The 22,655-nt window shown below is 38.0% G+C and overlaps 2 protein-coding genes across 5 annotated transcripts in view; one reads left to right on the top strand and one right to left on the bottom strand.

Moving 5' to 3' along the window:
- The window catches only part of SSH2 (slingshot protein phosphatase 2), a 264,730-nt gene that overhangs the window by 108,968 nt on the left and 133,107 nt on the right, over positions 1–22,655 (top strand). The window lies entirely within an intron of this gene.
- Positions 802–1,725, bottom strand: LOC131497627 (large ribosomal subunit protein eL6). The gene has a single exon (XM_058704086.1). It carries the CDS (start codon positions 1,696–1,698, stop codon positions 832–834), a length of 867 nt encoding a protein of 288 aa, XP_058560069.1. The 5' UTR covers positions 1,699–1,725; the 3' UTR covers positions 802–831.

The raw sequence follows: 22,655 nt of genomic DNA, 5'->3' as shown, positions 1-22,655 counted from the left end.
CAGATTTCATATCCTGCAACTTTGCTGAATTAATTTATTTTAATAATTTTTTGGTGAAGTCTTTGTGGTTTTCTATATATGGTACCATTTAATCTACAAATAATGACAGTTTTACTTCTTCTTTTCCAATTTGGATATCTTTTGTTACTTTTTCTTGTCTGATGTGTCTAGTAGTGGCAAGAGGGGCCCCCTCATTCCTGATCTCAGAGAAAAAGCTTTTCGCTTTTCACCATTAGGTATGATGTTAGCTGTGGGTTTGTCATAGGTGCCCTTTATTATGTTGAAGTATGTGCCCTCTATACCCACTTTGTTAAGAATTTTTATTATAAATGGATAATTGAGTTTTATCAGATGCTTTTTCTGCATCTATTGACATAATCAACTGATTTTTATCCTTCTTTTTGTTAATGTGGTGTATCATACTGATTGATTTGCAGATACTGAACCATCCTTGCATCCTTGAAATAAATTCCACTTGATGGTGTATGATTTTCTTAATGTGTTGTTGAATTTGATTTGCTAATATTTTGTTGAGAATTTCTGCATCTATATTCATCAGGGTATTAGCTTGTAATTTTCTTTCTTTGTGGTGTCTTTGATTTTTTTTTTTTTTATATTGGGGTAGTGCTGGCCTTTTAGAATGATTTTGGAAGCATTCCTTCCTCTTTAGTTTTTGGAATAGTTTGAGAAGGATAGGTGTTAATAGTTCCATAAATGTTTGGTAGAATTCACCTGTGAAGTTGTCTGGTTGTGGACTTTTGTTTGCTGGGAATTTTTTTTTTTTTTTTTTTGAGATGGATCTGTTATTTAATTAGGTTCTTTGTAAGAAATTTAGAACACCAATTTGTGAGGGTAAACTCCATTCGTGAGAGCAAACACAGAGCGGAGGTAGCCCTGAAGCTGAGGAACGGCTTTGATTTTTGGCAGAATTTGCGAGTCCACAGCTTTCTGATCAACCTTGCGCTGCTCTGTAATCTCATATTTCTCTTTCTCCGTGTCGAAGATCTCACCTTCCTGGTGTCTGGGCTTACGCAGCTTCTTCTTCTTGAAGTAAGCATCAGTGAGGTGTTTGGGGATTTTCACATTGCTGATATCAATTTTGGTGGAGGTGGCAATGACAAATTTCTGGTGTGTTCTACGCAGAGGAACTCGATTAAGGGACAGAGGTCCAGTCACAAGTAGCAAGCCACTGCTCAGTTGCTTCAGGAAAACCACTCTCTTGCCTCTGTGGCGCCCAGTGAGGATGATCAAAATGGTCCCAGGAGTGATGCTAGCTCGCAGTTTCCTCACATGCTGACTAAAAGGTTTTTTGCCGTGGCTCAACAGCTTCCGAGGCACATCTTCAGTAGGATAATACCTAGGCATTTTGCGAAGTTTAACCACTCGGGTACCACCATTCTTGTCACCACCAACTGGTTTTGTGACAGTAGCAAGAACCTTCTCCTTCTTTTTCTTTTCAATCCTGGATTTAGCTGCTGAATACTTCCTCTTGTACATGGCCTTTCTCGAATACATAGCCGATCGGGAATATCTGCCAATTCCTCTGACTAGGACAGGGTTTCGGCTGCAGTGGGGCTTCCCCTTCTTTGGCATTTTAGCCTTGGGGTTACCCTTCTTAACCTTGCCACCAGCATCAGCCTTCTTGGCTTCAGGTTTCTTCTCCTTAGCATCCGGCTTCTCAGCTTTTTCGCCAGCCATCTTGCAAGATGGGAAAGAGAACTCTTGCTGGGAATTTTTAAATTACTGCTTCAATTTCATTACTAGTAATCAGTCTATTCAGATTTCCTATTTCTTCTTGATTCAGTCTTGAAAGATTGTATGTTTCTAGGAATTTATCTGTTTTTCTAGGTGTCGCATTTATTGTCAAATAATTATTTGTTTATGATTTTTTGTATTTCTGTGGTATCAGTTGTAACTTCTCTTTCATTTCTGATTTTATTTATTTGGGCCTTCCCTCTTTTTTTCTTGATGAGTCTGACTAAAGGCTTATCAATTTTATTTCTTTTTTCAAAGAACTGGCTCCTAGTTATATTGATGTTTTCTATTTTTTTATTTTAGTGTCTATATCATTTTCATTTTAACCTTTATTATTTCCTTCCTTGTACTAACTTTGGGCTTTGTTCTTTCTCTAGTTCCTTTAGGTGTAAGGTTACATTGTTTTGAGATTTTTCTTGTTTCTTGAGGTGGGCCTGTGTCATTGTAAACTTCTGTCTTAAAACTACCTTTGTGTCCCATAGATTTTGTGTTTTTATTTCAGTTTGTCTCAAAGTATTTTATTTCCTTTTGATTTCTTCATTGACCCATTAGTTATTTAATAACATGTTGTTCAGCCACATGTTTGTGTTTTTCCTGATTTTCTTCTTGTAATTGATTTCAAATTTCATACTGTTATAGTTAGAAAAGATGTGTGATATGATTTCAGTCTTACTAAATTTATTGAGACTTTTTTGTGACCTAACATGTGATCTATTCTGGAGATATTCCATGTGTATTTGAGAAAAAAAATCTATTCTGTTTTTGGATGGAATGTTTTGCAAATATCTATGAAGTTCATCTTGTCTAATGTGTGATTTAAGGCCAGTGTTTCCGTATTGATTTTCTGTCTGGGTGATCTATCCACTGATGGAAGTGGTGGAGTGTTAAAGTTCCCTGCTATTATTGTATTACTGTCGGTTTCTTCTTTTATGTCTGATAATACTTGCTTTCTGTATTTAGGCGCTTCTATGTTGGGTGTATAGATATTTACACATGTAAAAATATATCCTCTTCTTGATCTTTTTATCATTATGTAATGTCCTTGTCTGTTCTTACAGTCTTTGCTTTAAAGTCTATCTTGTCTTGGAGCACCTGGCTATCTCAGCAGAGCATAGGACTCTTGATCTTGGGGTTGTGAGTTTGAGGCCCTCGCTGGGTGTAGGGCTGACTTAAAAATAAATACTTAGAAACTAATAATAAAGTCTATTTTGTCTGATATAAATATTCTACACATGTAAAATATTGTTACCCCAGCTTTCTTTTCATTTCCATTTACATGGAATATCTTTTCTCATCCCTTTACTTTCAGTCTGTATGTGTCTTTAGATATGAAGTGAGTCTCTTGTAGGCAGCATACACATGGGTCTTGTTTTTTATCCATTAAGTCACCCTATGTCTTTTGATTGGAGCATTTAGTCCACTTACATTTAAAGTAATTATTGATAGATACGTACTTATGCCATTTTGTTGGTTGCCTTCTGGTTGTTTTTTGTAGTTCTTCTGTGTTCCTTTTTTCTTCTCTTGCTCTTTTCCCTTGTGATTTGGTGAATTTCCTTAGTGTTATGTTTATTTTCCTTTCTCTTTATTTTTTGTGTATCAATTATAGGTATTTGGTTTGTAGTTACCATGTGGTTCATACATAACATCTTATGTATATAGCAGCCTATTTTAAGTCAGTGATTGCTTCAATTCATGCATTCTAAAAGCACTACACTGTTACTTCCTCTCTCCCCACATTTTATGTTTTTATGTCATGTTTTACATCTTACTATTTTGTATGTTCTTTGTAGGTCCTGATGATTTTACTAATTTTGTATTTTGATTACAGACTAGTTAAAGTAGGTGGTTGATCCACCACCTTTATGTTTACTTTTATCATTGAGATTTGTTTCTTTCATAAGTTTCTTGGGGCACCGAAGTGACTCAGTCAGTTAAGCATCTGACTCTTGATTTTGGCTCAGGTCATGATCTCACAGTTCTTGGGTTCGTACCCTGCATCAGGTTCTCTACTGTCAGCACAGAGCCTGCTTAGGATTCCCTCTCTCCCTCTCTCTCTCTCTCTGCCCCTCCCCTCCCATGCTCACTTGCTCTTACTCTCTCTCAAAATAAATAAACTTTTAAAAAGGCATAATTTTCTTATTTCTAATTTTGTACTTTTCCACTTAAAGAAATCCCTTTAATATTTACTATAGGGCCACTTTGGTGTCTCCTTTGACTTTTGCTTTTCTGGGAAAAGCAGAAGTCTCCTGGGGCGCCTGGGTGGCGCAGTCGGTTAAGCGTCCAACTTCAGCCAGGTCACGATCTCGCGTTCCATGAGTTCGAGCCCCGCGTCAGGCTCTGGGCTGATGGCTCAGAGCCTGGAGCCTGTTTCAGATTCTGTGTCTCCCTCTCTCTCTGCCCCTCCCCCGTTCATGCTCTGTCTCTCTCTGTCCCAAAAATAAATAAAAAACGTTGAAAAAAAAAATTTAAAAGCAGAAGTCTCCTTCAATTCTGAGTGATAACCTTGCTGGGTGGAGTATTTTTGGTTGAAAGTTGTTTCCTTTTAGCATTTAGAATATATTGTGCTACTCCCTTCTGGCCTGTAAAGTTTCTGCTGAAAAATCAATTATAGTCTTATGGGAGTTCCTTTGTACATAAATAGATTTTTTTTTTCTCTTGCTACTTTTAAGATTATCTCTTTATCTTTAAATTGATGACACTTTGATGATAATGTGTGTTGGTATGGGTCTCTTTGGGTGCACCTTATTTGGGACTCTTTTTGCTTCCTGGACTTGGGTGTCTGTTTCCCTCACCAGGTTAGGGAAGTTTTCAGCAATTATTTCTTCAGATAGTTTTTCTGTGCCTTTCTCTCCCTCTTTTCTCCTTTTGGGAGCCCTATAATGGAAATGTTAGTATGCTTAATGTTGTCCCAGCGTCCCTTAAACTATCCTCATTAAAAAAAATTTTTTTTCTTTTTTCTCTTCTGAGTGGGTGATCTCTACTACCCTGTCTTCCAGATCGCTGATCCATTCTTCTGCATTCTGATCTGCTGTTGATTCCCTCTAGTATATTTTTCATTTCACTTACTGAATTCTTCAGCTCTGATTGTTTTTTTGTTTTTTTTTTTCCTGTCTTTGTTGAAGTTCTTGCTGTGTTCATGCATTCTTCTCTTGAGTACAGTGAGATTGTTTTATGGCTATTACTTTGAACTTTTTATCTGATTATTTCCATTTCGTTTAGTTCTTTTTCTGAGATTTTATCACATTCTTTCATTTGGAACATATTCCTGCCTTTTTATTTTACGTAACTCTCTGTTTGTTTTTATATATTAGATCAGTTACATGTACCAGTCTTGGCAGAGTGGCTTTATGCAGAAGGCATCCTGGGGCCCAGTACTGCGAACATCCCTGAGGCACCTGGCTCAGGTGCCTCAGGGATATTTCTTGTATGGGCTACATGCACCTTCCTGTTGTGGCTTGGTCATGATCAGTGCAATCTCATGGGTCTGTGGGGCAGCTGCAGCAGCTGTAAGCATGCTAGTGTGCTGGGCAGGCCTCTGGCAGAGCTGACTGCCAGGTTGGCTATGACTATTGCAAGCATTCTAAATGCAGGGCTGGCACTCCACGGCAGGAGCACTTGGGAATGGCTCTGGTGCTGAGTATGACTGGGATGTGGTGGATCAGGGAGCCATGTGGGAGGGACTCCAGGCCAGGGTGGGCAGGTTGGATGGGGCTAGCTGTACTAGTACAGTAGATGGAGAGCGTCAGAAATGGCACCTGCTATGGCCAGGCAAGCCAGGCAAGAAGGGAAGTAAAAAAATTAAAAGTGCCCACCGGTGTTTCTATCTTCAGAGAACATTCCAACAGATCACTGCCCCTCCAGCACACACCATAAAACTAGTCAATGGATCTCCTTCATGTGTAACCCAGGCACTTTCAAACTGCTGCTTCTGCGTTGGGACTAAGAGCAAGAATGTGCACTTGCCCTTTAAGAGCAGAGCCTCGGTTTCCTACTGCCTTCCAGCTCTCCCAGACATTAGTCCCATTGATTTTGAAAGCCAGAGTTTATGGGTGTGTGTCTTCCCAGTGCAGGTCACCTGGACTATGGAGCCAGGTGTGTGGCTCAGACTTCTTCTTCCTTAGGAAGAGCCTCTATGGTTGCAATATTCCTTCCATTGGTGGAAGTGTGGGTCCTAACTAAACTGAGTCTCCACCTGTGCTACATGTCTTAATGTGGCTTTTTGTTTATATCCTTAGTTGTATATGATCTATTCTGCTTGCCTTCAGTTTGTTCTCAGAGATAATTGTTTTATATACAGTTGTAGATTTTGGTGTGTCTGTGGGAAGAGGTGAGCTCAGGATCCTCTTACTTTACCATCTTGATCCCACCTCCAGAAGGTGACTTCTAAGGTTACATAGCTATTAGTGGATGCCGGTTATATCCAAAATATGACCAGCAGGAATCTGTTACCCTCTGGAGGAATCCAAAATAATGGGGGCTGGAAGTACTGAACCTTTTCTTTTTAAATTACTCAATGTGAAGTTATTTTTCTTTTTAATTTTTATTTATTTATTTATTTTTTAAAGCAAGCTCTATGCCCAATGTAGGGCTTGAACTCACAACCCTGAAGTCAAGAGTTGCATACTCCACTGACTGAGCCAGCCAGTTGCCTCTGTGAAGTTAGTTTCCATGTTCAACCCAAAACCTCTCCTGTTTTTAAGCCTGGTTTCTTCCTTTTTAGTCTTTCATAGACATGAAGAATTACTCACCATCTACTGAGAAAGTTCTTTACCATTGAAAACATGTTTTTTCCCCATGATACCTCAAACCTAGCAATGAAAACAAAGTTTGCAGTAGATGGGGTAAAGAGAGCAGTGGGGGCCAAAGTACTCTCGGGAAATCTCTTGGAAGAGCTGGATCTTGAATGAATGGGATTTAGATAGGAGAACAGAAGAGCATTCCAAATATAGGAGGATGGAGAGAATGGAAAGATACCCTCAAAAGTCTAGAAGTAGGTGTTGATGTGTTTCAGTGATAGAGGATTATTGCCTATATCTTAAAAGCAGAGTTTCTATTTGATAGATCTTTGTCTAGAAGAATGACATGATTGCCAGAAAAGAGTATGGCAGTGTTAAGCAGTATGAGAAGAGGCAAGAAAACTATCCAGGAAGCTGTTTCAGGCAAGTGGCTAGAGGTGGGCAATCTTCTTCCATCTGACAGCCCTGTGAGGGCAAGCGTTACATCTTTTATCTCAGTATCCACAGCAATTAGCATGTGTTTGGTACTCAGTAAATGCTTATTGAATGAATAAATGAAAATAGGAGAGTGTTGATATCTCTACTAGAAATGATGTAGTTGAAAAACAGAACTTATATGAGGAGTTCACCTTTGAACATGTGAAATACCAGTGTGATAGTCAAGTAGACTGCTTGAAGACAGTTGGAAGAAAACAGAATCAGACATGTCTTTGTGTGAGATATAGTTTCACAATGGCATTTTATTATGAGTTCATTCAATTTGTGGCCAAATCTTTCCTCTTTGGTACCTCATCAAGTTGTTGTGTTTTTGGTTTTTTTTATCTTGTATTCATTCTGTTATTTGTACTTTCGAGATATGTCTTCCATTTATTTGGTAAAATAACTTTAGTATGGATTTAAATATCATAATGACAATAAATGTCATTATGCATTGCCCATCTTTTGACTATAAGAAAAGGACACATACACTTCTACCTCAGTGTACGTTCTAGTTAAAGAACATATTGTCCTAGAGAATAAGAGTATTAAATAAAAAAACGAGAAACAAGATAGAAGTCAATTGTAAATGTGAGCTGATGATTTAATCCTAATTTTTATCTCTTTTAAAATTTTGAGGGGTGCCTTAGTGGCTCAGTCGGTTAAGCGTCCGACTTCAGCTCAGGTCACAATCTCGCGGTCCGCGGGTTCGAGCCCCGCGTCGGGCTCTGGGCTGATGGCTCAGAGCCTGGAGCCTGCTTCCGATTCTGTGTTTCCCTCTCTCTCTGCCCCTCCCCCGTTCATGCTGTGTCTCTCTCTGTCTGAAAAATAAATAAACGTTTAAAAAAATAAAATAAAATAAAATTTTGAAACAATCTTATATTTACAAAAGTTGCAAATACAAGGCATTTTTTCTCCTCAGCCATGTGATAGTAAGATGCTCTATCACCTTGCTTTTCTGTTTTAAGAAATAGAATGATGGCATTAACATTTCAAAGATGAACTGAATATTTATTGAACTTACTGCTGTAAGTTCAGTGTGTGTGTGTGTGTGTGTGTGTGTGTGTGTGTGTGTGTGTGTGATCTGTTGTTTGCTTACAAAATTAGAGCTTTCCATAAATTAAAAACTTGTTCTAGGGGTGCCTGGGTGGCTCAGTCGGTTAAGCATCTGACTCTCGATTTCAACTCAGATTACGATCTCGCGGTTTGTGGGTTTGAGCCCCGCATTGGCCTCCGTACTGACAGTGCAGAGCTTGCTTGGGGTTCTCTATCTTTCCCTCTGTCTGTCCCTCCTCTGCTCATGCTCTCTCTCAAAATAAATAAATAAACTTAAAAATTACACACAAAAAAAACTGTTTCTAACTGATCACCTTGAAGTATACATCTTCTGCTGTTGGCCCTTCTGAGGTCTCAGTCTCTGCCTCCCACCATGCAGGTTATTCTTCTAATCCAGAGAACTATCAACTGTCTATAAACATTTGGGTCTGGCCAACACAGGGTGTAGTGAGCTGGCTTCTTATTCTCTTGAATTCTGCCACTGTATTGAGTTTCCTCTTCAAATTGTTAAGTGCACACTTTTAAAGGCTCTTTGCATTTGTTGACAAGAGTGAGAATTTTCATTTCACTGAAGCATTCTTTGTTTCTGAAGAATGTAGTCACATGTATTTTGCATTTATCTGGCATGTTCTGCTTCTGGTAGCTATGAAAGGCATTCTTCTTAAATCTAATTTGAAAAGCAAATCTAATTATTGCAGCCAGGATGAAATTATGCATATCTTTTAAAGGTAGGTAAATAGTTTTACCTTTTTTCCAGATGTTGTTCTTCATGGCATTAACAACAACAAAAAAAATGTAAAGTAAATTTCCCCTCACTTATTGACTTTTCTAAACTATGTTTTGGAAAAGTTATTTTCTTAGGTAAATACATAGAATTGTTGAATTTTTATATTAATACAGAAAGTAATATAACACTGTATGTTCCTTACACTTCAATTTTAAAAGAAGATTGCAGGGGCGCCTGGGTGGCTCAGTCGGTGAAGCGTCCAACTACGGCTCAGGTCATGATCTCATGGTCCCTGAGTTCGAGCCCTGCGTCAGGCTCTGTGCTGACCGCTCAGAGCCTGGAGCCTGTTTTGGATTCTGTGTCTCCCTCTCTTTCTGACCCTCCCCCGTTCATGCTCTGTCTCTGTCTCAAAAATAAATAAACGTTAAAATTAAAAAAAAAAAAAAAAAGATTGCATACAGCAAGAAGATAGAACAATTGTAAATATTTATGCACCTAATGTCAGACCATCAAAATGTATGGGGGCACCTGGGTGGCTCAGTTGGTTAAGTGTCTGACTCTTGATTTTGGCTCAGGTCGTGATTTCATGATTCGTGAGTTTGAGCCCTGTCTTGGGCTCTTTGCTGACAGTGTGGAGCCTACTTGGGATTCACTCTCTCCTCTTCTCTCTCTCTGCCCTACCCCATTCAAGCACACACACTCTCTCCCTCGCTTTCTCTCTCTCTCCCCTTCTCCCTTTTTCTCCCTTTCAAAATAAATAAGCTTTAAAAACATTTTTAAATGTATGAAGCAAAAACTAACATAATTGAAGGGAGAAATAGATATTTGTATAATAACAGTTAGAGACTTCAGTATTACACTCACAATAATGGATAGAACAACCAGACAAAAGATAAGTAAAAAATTAGAAGACTTAAACTAACTAGATTTAACAGACATATGCAGAACACCATCCAACAACACCAGAATATATATCCCTCTCAAGTACACATGAGACACTTTATAGGATAGACCATATGTTAGGCAACAAATTAAGTTTCAATAGATTTTGAAAGATAGATCTCATACAAGATATCTTCTCTGACCACAATGGAGTGAAGACAGTAGTAAGTAAGAAAAGGAAAACTGGAAAACTCACAAAATAGTGGAAATTAAAGAGCATACTTTTAAACAACCAATGCATCAAAGAAGAAACCACAAGAGAAATTAGAAAATACTTAGAGACAAATGAAAACAAAATACAGCATACCAAATCTTATGGGATGCAGCAAAAGTAGTGCTAAGGGGAAAATTTTATAGCTATAAATGCTTACATTAAAAAAATGAGATCTCGGGGCACCTGGCTGGCTCAGTCGTTAGAGCATGTGACTCTTGATCTCGGGGTTGTGAGTTCGTGCCCCACAGTGGGTGTAGAGATTACTTAAAAATAAAATCTTATTTTAAAAAGTTAAAAAAAAATACCCAACATCTCAAACTAGCAGCCCACTTTACAACTCAAAAGACCAAACCAAATCCATAACTACCAGAGGGGAGGGAATAATAAAAATTAGAGCAGAGATTAGTGAAATAGAGACTAAAAAACAATAGAGCTGAAGTCAGACACTTAACCGACTGAGCTACTCAGGCGCCCCAGTGAATAAATGTTAAAAAAAAAAAAAACTTAAATGTTTGGTAGCATTCACCACTGAAGCCACTGGGTTCCAGCTTTTCTTTGTTGAGAGATTTCTTTTTTTTTTTTTAATGTTTATTTATTCAGTTTTTGAGAGAGCATGCGCACAAGCACGGGAGGGGCAGAAAGAGAGAGAGAGAGAGAGAGAGAGAGAGAGAGAGAGAGAGAGAATCTGAAGCAGGCTCTAGGCTCTGAGCTGTTGAACCCACAAACTGTGAGATCATGACCTGAGCCGAAGTCGAACATCCAATTGACTGAGCCACCCAGGAGCCCCTGTAATATGCCCCATCAACAGAATAAAGGGAAAAAACACATGATCACGTCATTTGATGCAGAAAGCACATTTAGCATAATTCAGTACTCTTTGATGTGAAAGGTTAAAGACTGAAAGCTTTTCCTCTAAGATCAAGAACAAGACAAGGATGCCTACTTTCACTACTTCTGTTCAACATAGGAGTGGAAGTTCTAGCCACAGCAATTAGGGAAGAAAAAGAAATAAAAGAATATCCAAATTGGAAAAGAAGAAGTAAAATTTTTGTGCTTGCAGGTGATACGATATATAGAGAAAACTCTGAAGATTATACACACGTACACCTGCTAGAACTAATAAATGAATTTAGTAAAGTAGCAACATACTAAGTCAACACACAAGTCAGTTACATTTCTGTACACAAACAATGAACAACCTAAAGAGAAAATTATAAAAACAGTTCCATTTATAATAGCATCAAAAAGGGTAAATACTTTGGAATTTAACCAGAGAGATGAAAGGCTTTGCACAAAGAAAACTATAAATTGGCGCACCTGGGTGGCTCAGTCGGTTAGGGGAGGAGACTGCTTGGGATTCTTTCTCCCTGCCTCTCTCTTTGCCCCTCCCCCACTAGCATGCACGCACGCACGCTCTCCCTCTCTCTCTCAAAATAAATAAACATTTAAAACTTTAAAAAAATTTTAACATTTATTTATTTTTGAGAGACAGAGAGAGATACAGCATGAGTGGGGGAGGGACAGAGAGAGAGGGAGACACAGAAACCAAAGCAGGCTCTGGGATCTGAGTTGTCAGCACAGAGCCTGATGCAGGGCTTGAACTCACAAACTGTAAGATCATAAATATATATTTGTTATATATATTTTATTGTGTGTGTATACACACACATATATATGTGTGTGTGTGAGTGTGTATGTGTGTGTGTGTGTGTGTGTGTGTAGGTATACATACATACAGTGAAATATTATTCAGCCTTACAAAGGAAGGAAATTATGCAATATGCTATAACACAGATAAACCATGAGGACAGTATGTTAAGTAAAATAAACCAGTCACAAAAAAGACAAATACTGTATGATTCCACTTATATGAGATATTTAGAATAGTCAAAATCATAAAGACAGAAAGTATAATGGTGTTTGCTAGAGAGGGGAAAAAAGGAGTTATTGTTTAATGGGTATAGAGTTTCAGTTTTATAAGAAAAGGAGTTATGAGGATGGATGGTGGTAATGGTTACATGTATTTCATACCACTGAACTGTATACCTAAAAAATGGGTAAGATCATAAATGTTATGTGTATTTTACCACAATTACAAAAAGACAAAAAAAAAAAACCTATCAGTGCTGATTATTTAGTAGTAGCAAAATCTTTTTAGCTACATGACTTGTGACTATAGATTCCTGTGGACTATATCCTGGAAATGAGTGAATTTGATATTTTCTTTTTGGCTGGACTATTTGTCTTATTACCAGGGCCAATATTTAGCAGAAATTCTATATTCTGGAGTGAAAAGGTCTGAGGTAAAATTCCTCCACTAGAAGGGAAATAAGAGGTAGGCAGCTCTGGGAATGTGGCCTCTACCTTTTTCCCACCATTCAAAGCATTATACATTCCATAATTCAGTTCTCATCAAAGCACTGAAAAGTGTTAGAATAAATAATATCTTAGTCAATTCAGTGTTTATTTTTTTTCTGCTGGGGAGAGGGCAAATGGGGAAGAACAACAGTACAATCACATCAGAAGAGGAAAGAGTCCCTTTCAGGAGTAGAGGAAAGAGCTGATAGTCAAGAACTCTTGAGCAGTTGAGAGGATACTGTTCCTACTTGTTGTCTCCTCTCCCTGGCAAGCTGGACAGATTACAAGTCAGAGAAAGGTATGGCAATGTGGCCTCTGGCATAGAGACCTTCCAGATCAACCAGTAGCAATAGAAAGAATTGTTCATAATTCAGATTTTCTAAAGACAAAGGTTAGTGATTGGAAGATTCCCTTTCCATTCTTACCCTTTGTAAAATGAACATAGGTGCCAGGGGATTGTGCTTTTACAGTATGGCAGCATACTATATGTTGCCTTATTAGATTGTCCTTGAGTAATACTCTTTTTTTAGTTTTATTGAGAAATAATTGACAAATATAGAATTACATTTTATAGGTAAAGTTGGAGTCCTTAAGCAGAAGGTCCAGTGGCTAAAAATGTATGATTATGCCTCTAGCAAAATAAGTAATTTTCAGTAACTATCAAGTATATATGTGCTAACTACTAGAACCAAGGGGCATCTCCCTATCAGAGCTGGATAGATGCTGTAAGTTATAATATCTAATGAATAAATATCTTAATTTATAAAATAATTAAATATTTAATGATAATAGCAATGAATTTTTAATTTCAGCCACTATCCAGTATGAGGTTTCTGTATTTTTTGAATTAAAAGTCTTCTTTCAGTAATAGCATAGTTTTATACAAATATTCTTGTAAAGTTAATCCTTTTAAAAAAGGCATTTTCAGGGAGCTGTAAGAGAGAGTTGAAGCCACAGCCACTATTACTATCTCCAGTGCTCTATATGTGGGTACAGTACCTCCATGGCACCCACATGACAATCCAGATGTGCTTCTTCAGCTGTGTGGGCTACAACTTTTGTGTCAGTGTCTGTCCATTCCATCAAGGTCCAAAAGATCCAGGCCAAAGACCACAACCCAGGCCCCGAGATTTTGAAGTCAGTGTCATAATGGTAGACAAAAACAATTATTGATTCTCAAATTGGAAATGAGCCGAATTAGAGTGATCTTTTATTATCAGCTATGTATGCCTTTCTGTGGTGGGTCTGTAGAACACAACTGGAGTGTCTGTCACAATAGTGGCTATTACCTGGAAAGCCTTTTTTGCTTGGCTCTTTATGACAACAGCCCTCTACAGAAATAGTTTGAAATTGATAGTGAATCTTTTGAGTTTGAGGACTGTGCACTGAGGCGTGACTCCTAGAAGTGTTTTTCTCATCTCCTATAAGGAAGGTCTTGAGACCTATTCATCTCTCAGATCCTAGGTAAATCAAGTGTCAGAGGAATAGTGTAATCCATAAGTGTTACCGCTTTAGATGACTAAGTTGTGGCACTCTAAAGGAGCACCTTCAACAACTTTGTACTTTACACAGACCACAGGAAAGGGGCCAGCCTTGGGAAGTTTCTAGCTTTGGGCTATTGTTCTTTGCTAAGACCACCGATGGAAACTTCCCCATTGCTGACCTGGCCCTCTACCCTCAGGGTCAAGGGGCAGCTGGTTTCCAGGGCATCTCAGCAGAAACTCTGCCAAGCTGTTGCTGGAAGGAGTCTGCAGGGGCAAATGTGTGGATTCTACTAACCAGAGCCTGAGTTGAGAAGCTGCTCATGATCCACAGTCCTGCTAGACTTGCTGTCTTCCTTTACCATAGTTTTTGAGGCATATGAAGAGCTATTCCAGATTATGTTTAAAATTAAAACTAAAGCCATGTTGTAAAGAATTAAAGGGCAGAGATAGAGTATTGATAACTTGTGTTGGCATTGGCTTTACCAATTTAGCAAGACCATCAAGTGGAATTGTCTCGGGATAAGGCCCTATGCTACAAACAAAACAGTATGGCCAGGGAAACTCAGGATGTGAGTTTGAAGGCATAAATCCAGGACAGGAGAGTCACTATATTAAGGACTTCCTTTTCTTCCCATCATCATCAACAACAACAACAAATCAGAACATACAAATAAAAGACAACTATGTATATTTTTAAAGACATATTCACAGGATAGTTCTACTCACTCATGAAACAATTTTAGTGAATTTGGTGTTAGTCCTGTTTTAAAACTGTTGAATTTTGCTGGTCTCTTCTGTATTAATTTGATGAATAAACTTAGCAATGGAAGTTCATCATAATTCACAGATCTCTCTGTAGGAAAGGACTTCAGGTTCCATGCTGTTATTTGTCTCCCCTTTAGGCACTCAGCTCACATGCATTCCTCGTTTTTGCATTCCCAAGGTCCATGCCAACCCCTAGCAACTAATAGGCATACATTACCTAATTGTTCAATTACTAAATAAATTAATGATAAATGTATGAATTGAACCTAGGGAAGCTTGTATGGCAACAAGTATCTTGTAGCTTTAAAAGTAATTCATGACTGGATGATTAACTTTTTATAGTGCTATTACCTTCTCCCAAAATGATTTTCCCAAATGAATGAAAAGTGTAATTGACTTCATTTAAAAAAAAAAAAAAAAAGCTTACAAATAAGAACCAAAGATTTGCCCATCCTTCTTCCCCACTTCCCTACCCTCCTAGTCCAACCCCCCAAATTAGAATCTCATCTTCTTCCAGGAAATATTCAGGGAAACTTTAAAAAAATTAATAAAGTTGATATACTTTCCTTCTTGTTCACTACAAGTTGTTTTGGTTGAAAGGATAAGACACTATTAGGAAAGGTTTATTTTGAATACTTAATTCAGAACTGCTGAGTTCAGTATAAGGTCAAGCTTTTTCTTCTTCTGATACTCTCGTGCTTCTGGATTTAAACAGTATAAATGTAGGAACTCCTCATATACATGATTTTTCTTACCCTGAAACAAGTATACATATATGCATGTGTGTGTGTTTACACACACACACACACACACACACACACACACACACACATATCTACACACACGTATATATTTCAGGGTAAGAAAAATTTTATATATATGTATATGTATATGTGTATATATGTAATATATATATCACCTGTGTGTATGTTTATGTTTTAAATATATTTTAGGGGAAATGGATACTACAGAAAGATTTCCTATTATAACCAAAATGAACTCTCAAATTGCCATCAGCATCAAATTCCATATTACTTCAATATTTATATTTAATTATTTCAAAAGAGGAGTAAACCCTCTGATGGAGAATTTTTACAAGTGAAATTGAAATTAAGGAGCATTTACTGAAGTGCTTGGGTGTCTCAGTCAGTTAAGTATCTGACTCTTGATTTTGGCTGAGGTCATGCTCTCACTGTCATGAGATTAGGCCCCTGTGTTGAGCTCCACACTGGGAATGGAGCCTGCTTAAGTTTCTCTTTCTCCTTATTGGTGTATAGAAACGCAACAGATTTCTGCACATTGATTTTATCTCCTGCGACTTTGCTAAATTCATGTATTCTAGTAATTTTTTGGTGAAGTCTTTTGGGTTTTCTACATAGAATAGCATGTTGTCTGCAAGTAGGGAAAAGTATGACTTACTCCTTGACAATTGGGATGACTTTTTTTCTTTTTGTTGTCTGATTGCTGAGAATAAGACTTCCAGTTCTATGTTAAATAGTAACGGGGAGAGTGCAGCAGAAAAAGAAATCAAAGAATCAATCCCATTTTCTTTTTTTTTTTTTTAATCTTTATTTTTGAGAGAGAGAGACAGAGTGGGAGCAGTGGAGGAACAGAGAGAGAGGGAGACACAGAATCCAAAGCAGGCTCCAGGCTCCGAACTGTCAGCACAGAGCCTGATGCCAGGCTTGAACCCACGAATCATGAGATCATGACCTGAGCCAAAGTCAGATGCTTAACCGACTGAGCCACCCAGGTGCCCCCAATCCCATTTTCAATTGCACCAAAAACAATAAAATACCTAGGAATAAGCCGAACTAAAGAGGTGAAAGATCTATACTCTGAAAACAATAGAACACTTATAAAAGAAATTAAAGAGGACACAAAGAAATGGAAAAGTATTCCATGCTCATGGATTGGAAGAACAAACATTGTTAAAATGTCTATACTACCCAAAGCAATCTACACATTTAATGCAATCCCTGTCAAAATATCACCAGCATTTTTCACAGAGCTAGAACAAAGAATCCTAAAATTTGAGTAGAACCACAAAAGACCCTGAATAGCTAAAGCAATCCTGAGAAAGGAAGACAAAATGGAGACATCACAGTTCCAGATTTCAAGATGTATTACAAAGCTGCAGTCATCAAGACAGTATGGTACTGGCACAAAAGCAGACACATAGATCGGTGGAACTGATAGATGGACCCAGAATAGAAAACCCAGAAATGGTCCAACAACTATATGGTCAACTAATCTTTGACAAAGTGGGAAAGAGTATCCAATGGAGAAGAGACAGTCTCTTCAACAAATGCTTTTGGGAAAACTGGATGGCGACATGCAGAAGAATGAAACTGGACCACTTTTTTACACCATATACAAAAATAAATTCAAATGGATACAAGACCTAAATGTGAGACAGGAAACTATCAAAATCCTAGAGAAGAACACAAGCAGCAACCTCTTTGACCTCGGCCACAGTAACTTCTTACTAGATGCATTACCAAAGGCGAGGGACACAAAAGCAAACATGAACTCTTGGGATTTCATCAAGATAAAAAGCTTCTGGGAGCGCCTGGGTGGCTCAGTCGGTTAAGTGTCCGACTTCAGCTCAGGTCACGATCTCACGGTCCGAGAGTTCGAGCCCTGCGTCGGGCTCTGGGCTGATGGCTCAGAGCCTGGAGCCTGCTTCCGATTCTGTGTCTCCCTCTCTCTCTGCCCCTCCCCCGTTCATGCTCTGTCTCTCTCTGTCTCAAAAATAAATAAACGTTAAAAAAAATTAAAAAAAAAAAAGAGATAAAAAGCTTCTGCACAGTGAAGGAAACAATCAACAAAACTAAAGTCAGCCTATGGGAGAAGATATTTGCAAATGAATATTTAGTAAAGGGTTAATATCCAAAGTCTGTAAAGAACTTATCAAACTCAACACCTAAAAAACAACCCAGTTAAGAAATGGGTGGAAGCCAAGAAGCATAAAATACCTAGGAATAAATCTAACCAAAGATGTATAAGATCTGTATGCTGAAAACTATAGAAAGCTTATGCAGGTAATTGAAGAAGATATAAAGAGATGGAAAAACATTCCGTGCTCATGGATTGGAAGAATAAATATTGTCAAAATGTCAATACTACCCAAAGCTATCTACACATTCAATGCAATCCCAATCAAAATTGCACCAGCATTCTTCTCGAAACTAGAACAAGCCATCCTAAAATTCATATGGAACCACAAAAGGCCCCGAATAGCCAAAGTAATTTTGAAGAAGACCAAAGCAGGAGGCATCACAATCCCAGACTTTAGCCTCTACTACAAAGCTGTAATCATCAAGACAGCATGGTATTGGCATAAAAACAGACACATAGACCAATGGAATAGAATAGAAACCCCAGAACTAGACCCACAAACGTATGGCCAACTCATCTTTGACAAAGCAGGAAAGAACATCCAATGGAAAAAAGACAGTCTCTTTAACAAATGGTGCTGGGAGAACTGGACAGCAACATGCAGAAGGTTGAAACTAGACCACTTTCTCACACCATTCACAAAAATAAACTCAAAATGGATAAAGGAGCTGAATGTGAGACAGGAAACCATCAAAACCTTAGAGGAGAAAGCAGGAAAAGACCTCTCTGATCTCAGCCGTAGCAATCTCTTACTTGGCACATCCCCAAAGGCAAGGGACTTAAAAGCAAAAGTGAATTACTGAGACCTTATGAAGATAAAAAGCTTCTGCACAGCAAAGGAAACAACCAACAAAACTAAAAGGCAACCAACGGAATGGGAAAAGATATTTGCAAATGACACATCGGACAAAGGGCTAGTATCCAAAATCTATAAAGAGCTCATCAAACTCCACACCCGAAAAACAAATAACCCAGTGAAGAAATGGGCAGAAAACATGAATAGACACTTCTCTAAAGAAGACATCCGGATGGCCAACAGGCACATGAAAAGATGTTCAACGTCGCTCCTTATCAGGGAAATACAAATCAAAACCACACTCAGATACCACCTCACGCCAGTCAGAGTGGCCAAAATGAAGAAATCAGGAGACTATAGATGCTGGAGAGGATGTGGAGAAACGGGAACCCTCTTGCACTGTTGGTGGGAATGCAAATTGGTGCAGCCGCTCTGGAAAGCAGTGTGGAGGTTCCTCAGAAAATTAAAAATAGACCTACCCTATGACCCAGCAATAGCACTGCTAGGAATTTATCCAAGGGATACAGGAGTACTGATGCATAGGGGCACTTGTACCCCAATGTTTATAGCAGCACTCTCAACAATAGCCAAATGATGGAAAGAGCCTAAATGTCCATCAACTGATGAATGGATAAAGAAATTGTGGTTTATATACACAATGGAATACTATGTGGCAATGAGAAAAAATGAAATATGGCCTTTTGTAGCAACGTGGATGGAACTGGAGAGTGTGATGCTAAGTGAAATAAGCCATACAGAGAAAGACAGATACCATATGGTTTCACTCTTATGTGGATCCTGAGAAACTTAACAGAAACCCATGGGGGAGGGGAAGGAAAAAAAAAAAAAAGAGGTTAGAGTGGGAGAGAGCCAAAGCATAAGAGACTGTTAAAAACTGAGAACAAACTGAGGGTTGATGGGGGGTGGGAGGGAGGGGAGGGTGGGTGATGGGTATTGAGGAGGGCACCTTTTGGGATGAGCACTGGGTGTTGTATGGAAACCAATTTGACAGTAAATTTCATATATTAAAAAATAAATAAATAAATAAATAAATAAATAAATAAATAAATAAAGTGTCAAAAAAAAGAAAAAAAGAAATGGGTGGAAGACATGAATAGACACTTTTCCAAAGAAGACATCCAGATGGCTCAGACACATGAAAAGATGCTCAACATCACTCATCATCAGGGAAATACAAATCAAAACCACAGTAAGATACCACCTCATACCTGTCAGAATGGCTAAAATTAACAACACAACAGGTGTTGGCAAGGATGTGGAGAAAGGGGAACCATTGGGCACTGTTGGTCGGAATGCAAACTGGTATATCCATGCTGGAGAACAGTATGGAGTTTCCTCAAAAAACTGAAAATAGAATTACCCTACGATCCATCAATTACACCATTAGGTATTTACCCAAAGGATACAAAAGTACAGATTCGAAGGGGTACATGCACCCAATGTTTATAGCAGCATTATCAACAATAGCCAAACTATGGAGAGAGCCCAAATGTCCACTGATAAATGCATAAAAAAAGATGTGGTATAAATATACAATGGAATATTATTACTCAGCCTTCAAAAAAAGAATGAAATCTTACCATTTGCAATGACATGGATGGAGCTAGAATGTATTATGCTAAGCGAGATAAGTTAATCAGAGAAAGACAAATACCGTATGATTTCACTCATATGTGGAATTTAAGAAACAAAACAGATGAACATATGGGGTTCATCTGAATAGAGGAGAGAGGGAAACAAACCACAAGAACCTCTCAATGATAGAGAAAACTGAGGGTTGATGGAAGGGGGTGAATGGGAGATGGGCTAGATGGGTGATAGGTATTAGGGAGAGCATTTGTTATGATGAATACTGGGTGTTGTGTGTAAATGATGAATCACTGAATTCTACTCCTGAGACCAATATTGCACTGTATGTTAACTAACTAAAATTTAAATAAAAAAGAGAGAGAGAGAGAGAGATAGTCTCCCCTCTCTCTCCCACTCTCCTTGCCCCTCCCCTGCTTGTTCACCCTCTCTCCCTCTCTCTCTTTCAAAAAAATAAATAAATAAAAATAAAGAGCACTTACTAGGACTAATATGAATATTAGTTTTATGTATAGAACATTAGTCTTCTGAAAAGGTAGTTTAAAATGTTTCCCATATTTTCATCTTAGAGATTAAGATTTCTGAAAAACAAAAAATTTTCCAGGTAAAAGTAAAAATTTATTCCAGAGCAGCATGTGTTCTTCAAATTAAATTAAAGCAGAAATGTAGATAAATTATGGGCCTACAATTTCTATCACACCTATTTAATAGCAGGGAATTGGACATTATTATTTTTTCAATCTTAACTGTAGTATTTCTATAAAAGTTTGTTTTAGCCTTCCTGTCTCATTAGCTAAGATTCTAAGTCTACAGCTGATTTGATTTTCTTTTTATATATACAACAGGGTCATCAAGGGTAGTGTGGATATCCAGCAGTGTAATAGAGGGAAAGAGTGTGAAGTAAGACTAAGAAGACCTAATTTTAATTCTGTCTCGCCATTTCTGTGCTAAGCCTCAGTTTCCTCATCTGTAAAAAGAGGATAACATCCACCCATCTATCCTATAGGTTTGTTGAAAAAGCAAAATAGCCTATAGGAAAGCCTTAATGTTAAGCATCCTATGTTATAGCAAAATGTAAACTGGTGGTACTTTCACTAGTACTTATCTAAATTCTTTTCCATTTTGGGGTGCCTGGGTGACTTAGTTGGTTAAGCATCTGACTCTTGATTTTAGCTCAGGTCATGATCTCAGGGTGTGGGAGTTCCAGCCCCACTTGGGGGCTCTAAGCTGACAGTGCGGAGCCTGCTTGGGATTCTGTCTCTCTCCCTCTCTCCCCCACCCCACTCCCTCTCTCTTAAAAATAAATACATAAACTTTAAAAATAAATAAATAAATTCTTTCCCATATTAATTTCACAAACTCACAGGCCTAATTTATCAAATTTTGTTTTGGCTGACACCTTTTTATATTATGTAGTATTAAGATTATTTACTGAGAAAAAATAACAAGAGAAGTTGACAGACTTTTTAGATACCAATATAATTCTTATTTAGTACAAATCTAGTATTGAATTAGAAACGGGAGCTTCCCATCTCCAGGTCAGTAGTTCAGATCTGATTCAGTCTGGATGATAACCTAAAGTTAAAGCCATTGGATGCTATTTGGAAATTCCTGTTTAAAGGTACTGATCATCTTGTTTTATTCATTCAATGAATATTAAGCAAAGACTCATCTACTTGCTTCTCTGACTCACTACTATTCCACTGTCCTGGGGCAGAAAGAATATATTAATAAACATAACTGGCAGACTATCGTGGTGTTAATTATTCACTGGGAATTTCCCCAAGCCAAGCAGTCATTTGGAGAGAGAAGAAAGGACCTGTTATTGATTACCTAGCCCCGCCCTAAAACAGCTATTCTGCTGAAACACCAAACAAAAGGTCGGGAAATTTAGAAACTGTTTAAAACACATGATTGGTTATGAGCCATCTTTGCTTACAAAAATCCGTACTCTTCAGTAGAAAAATTCTTACTTCATGCTCTAACCTTTCCTGCTTTACATGCCCTGCTTTCCTTATACAACACTTCCAACACTGTTGTTACACATTATTTATTGTCTGTTCTTGCCACTTAAAACTAAGTGAGGACAGCAAGGTTCTGATTGTATCCTTGAATTCTGGCACATAGAAGGTATCAGTTACTTTCTGTAGACAGAATAAATAAAGACCCATACTTTTCATCTATTTTCATGCTTTGGGAAAAGATATTTAGCTTCTTTGAGCCCATTTCCTCAATTCTGTAATAAAAATAAGAATATTTTACAGTTTTTCTTAAGGATTTTCATAAAATATAAAAGTGACTATCACAGTAATAGGACCTCAAGAAGTAGTGACTATTATTATTTTTACTATTTTTCCTTTTTATCATTATAAACTAAGTTCTTCTAAAACTAGGATCATAATTTTTTGTCCATAATAAATAAATCTTCACAATACATATTTCGGAAACCTTCAAAATCACTACAGCCTAGTTCCTCAAAGCAGGGAGAAAGCAGTTGATTTTAAGGTTAAAGTTGTTTTCAAATAAGTTAAAATATACCTGGCAGGCCGAAGTTGTTTTGTTCTGTTTTGTTTTGCTTAACTGTCCCTCCTCATAACAACTGGAACATATAATCCATGAAATCACTTTTTTAAAAATTGTTTTTAGGGGCGCCTGGGTGGCGCAGTCGGTTAAGCGTCCGACTTCAGCCAGGTCACGATCTCGCGGTCCGTGAGTTCGAGCCCCGCGTCAGGCTCTGGGCTGATGGCTCAGAGCCTGGAGCCTGCTTCCGATTCTGTGTCTCCCTCTCTCTCTGCCCCTCCCCCGTTCATGCTCTGTCTCTCTCTGTCCCAAAAAT

This window comes from Neofelis nebulosa, chromosome 16 (assembly GCF_028018385.1).
Source record: "Neofelis nebulosa isolate mNeoNeb1 chromosome 16, mNeoNeb1.pri, whole genome shotgun sequence".
Lineage (NCBI taxonomy): Eukaryota > Metazoa > Chordata > Mammalia > Carnivora > Felidae > Neofelis > Neofelis nebulosa.
This window is presented reverse-complemented; position numbering and strand designations above follow the sequence as displayed.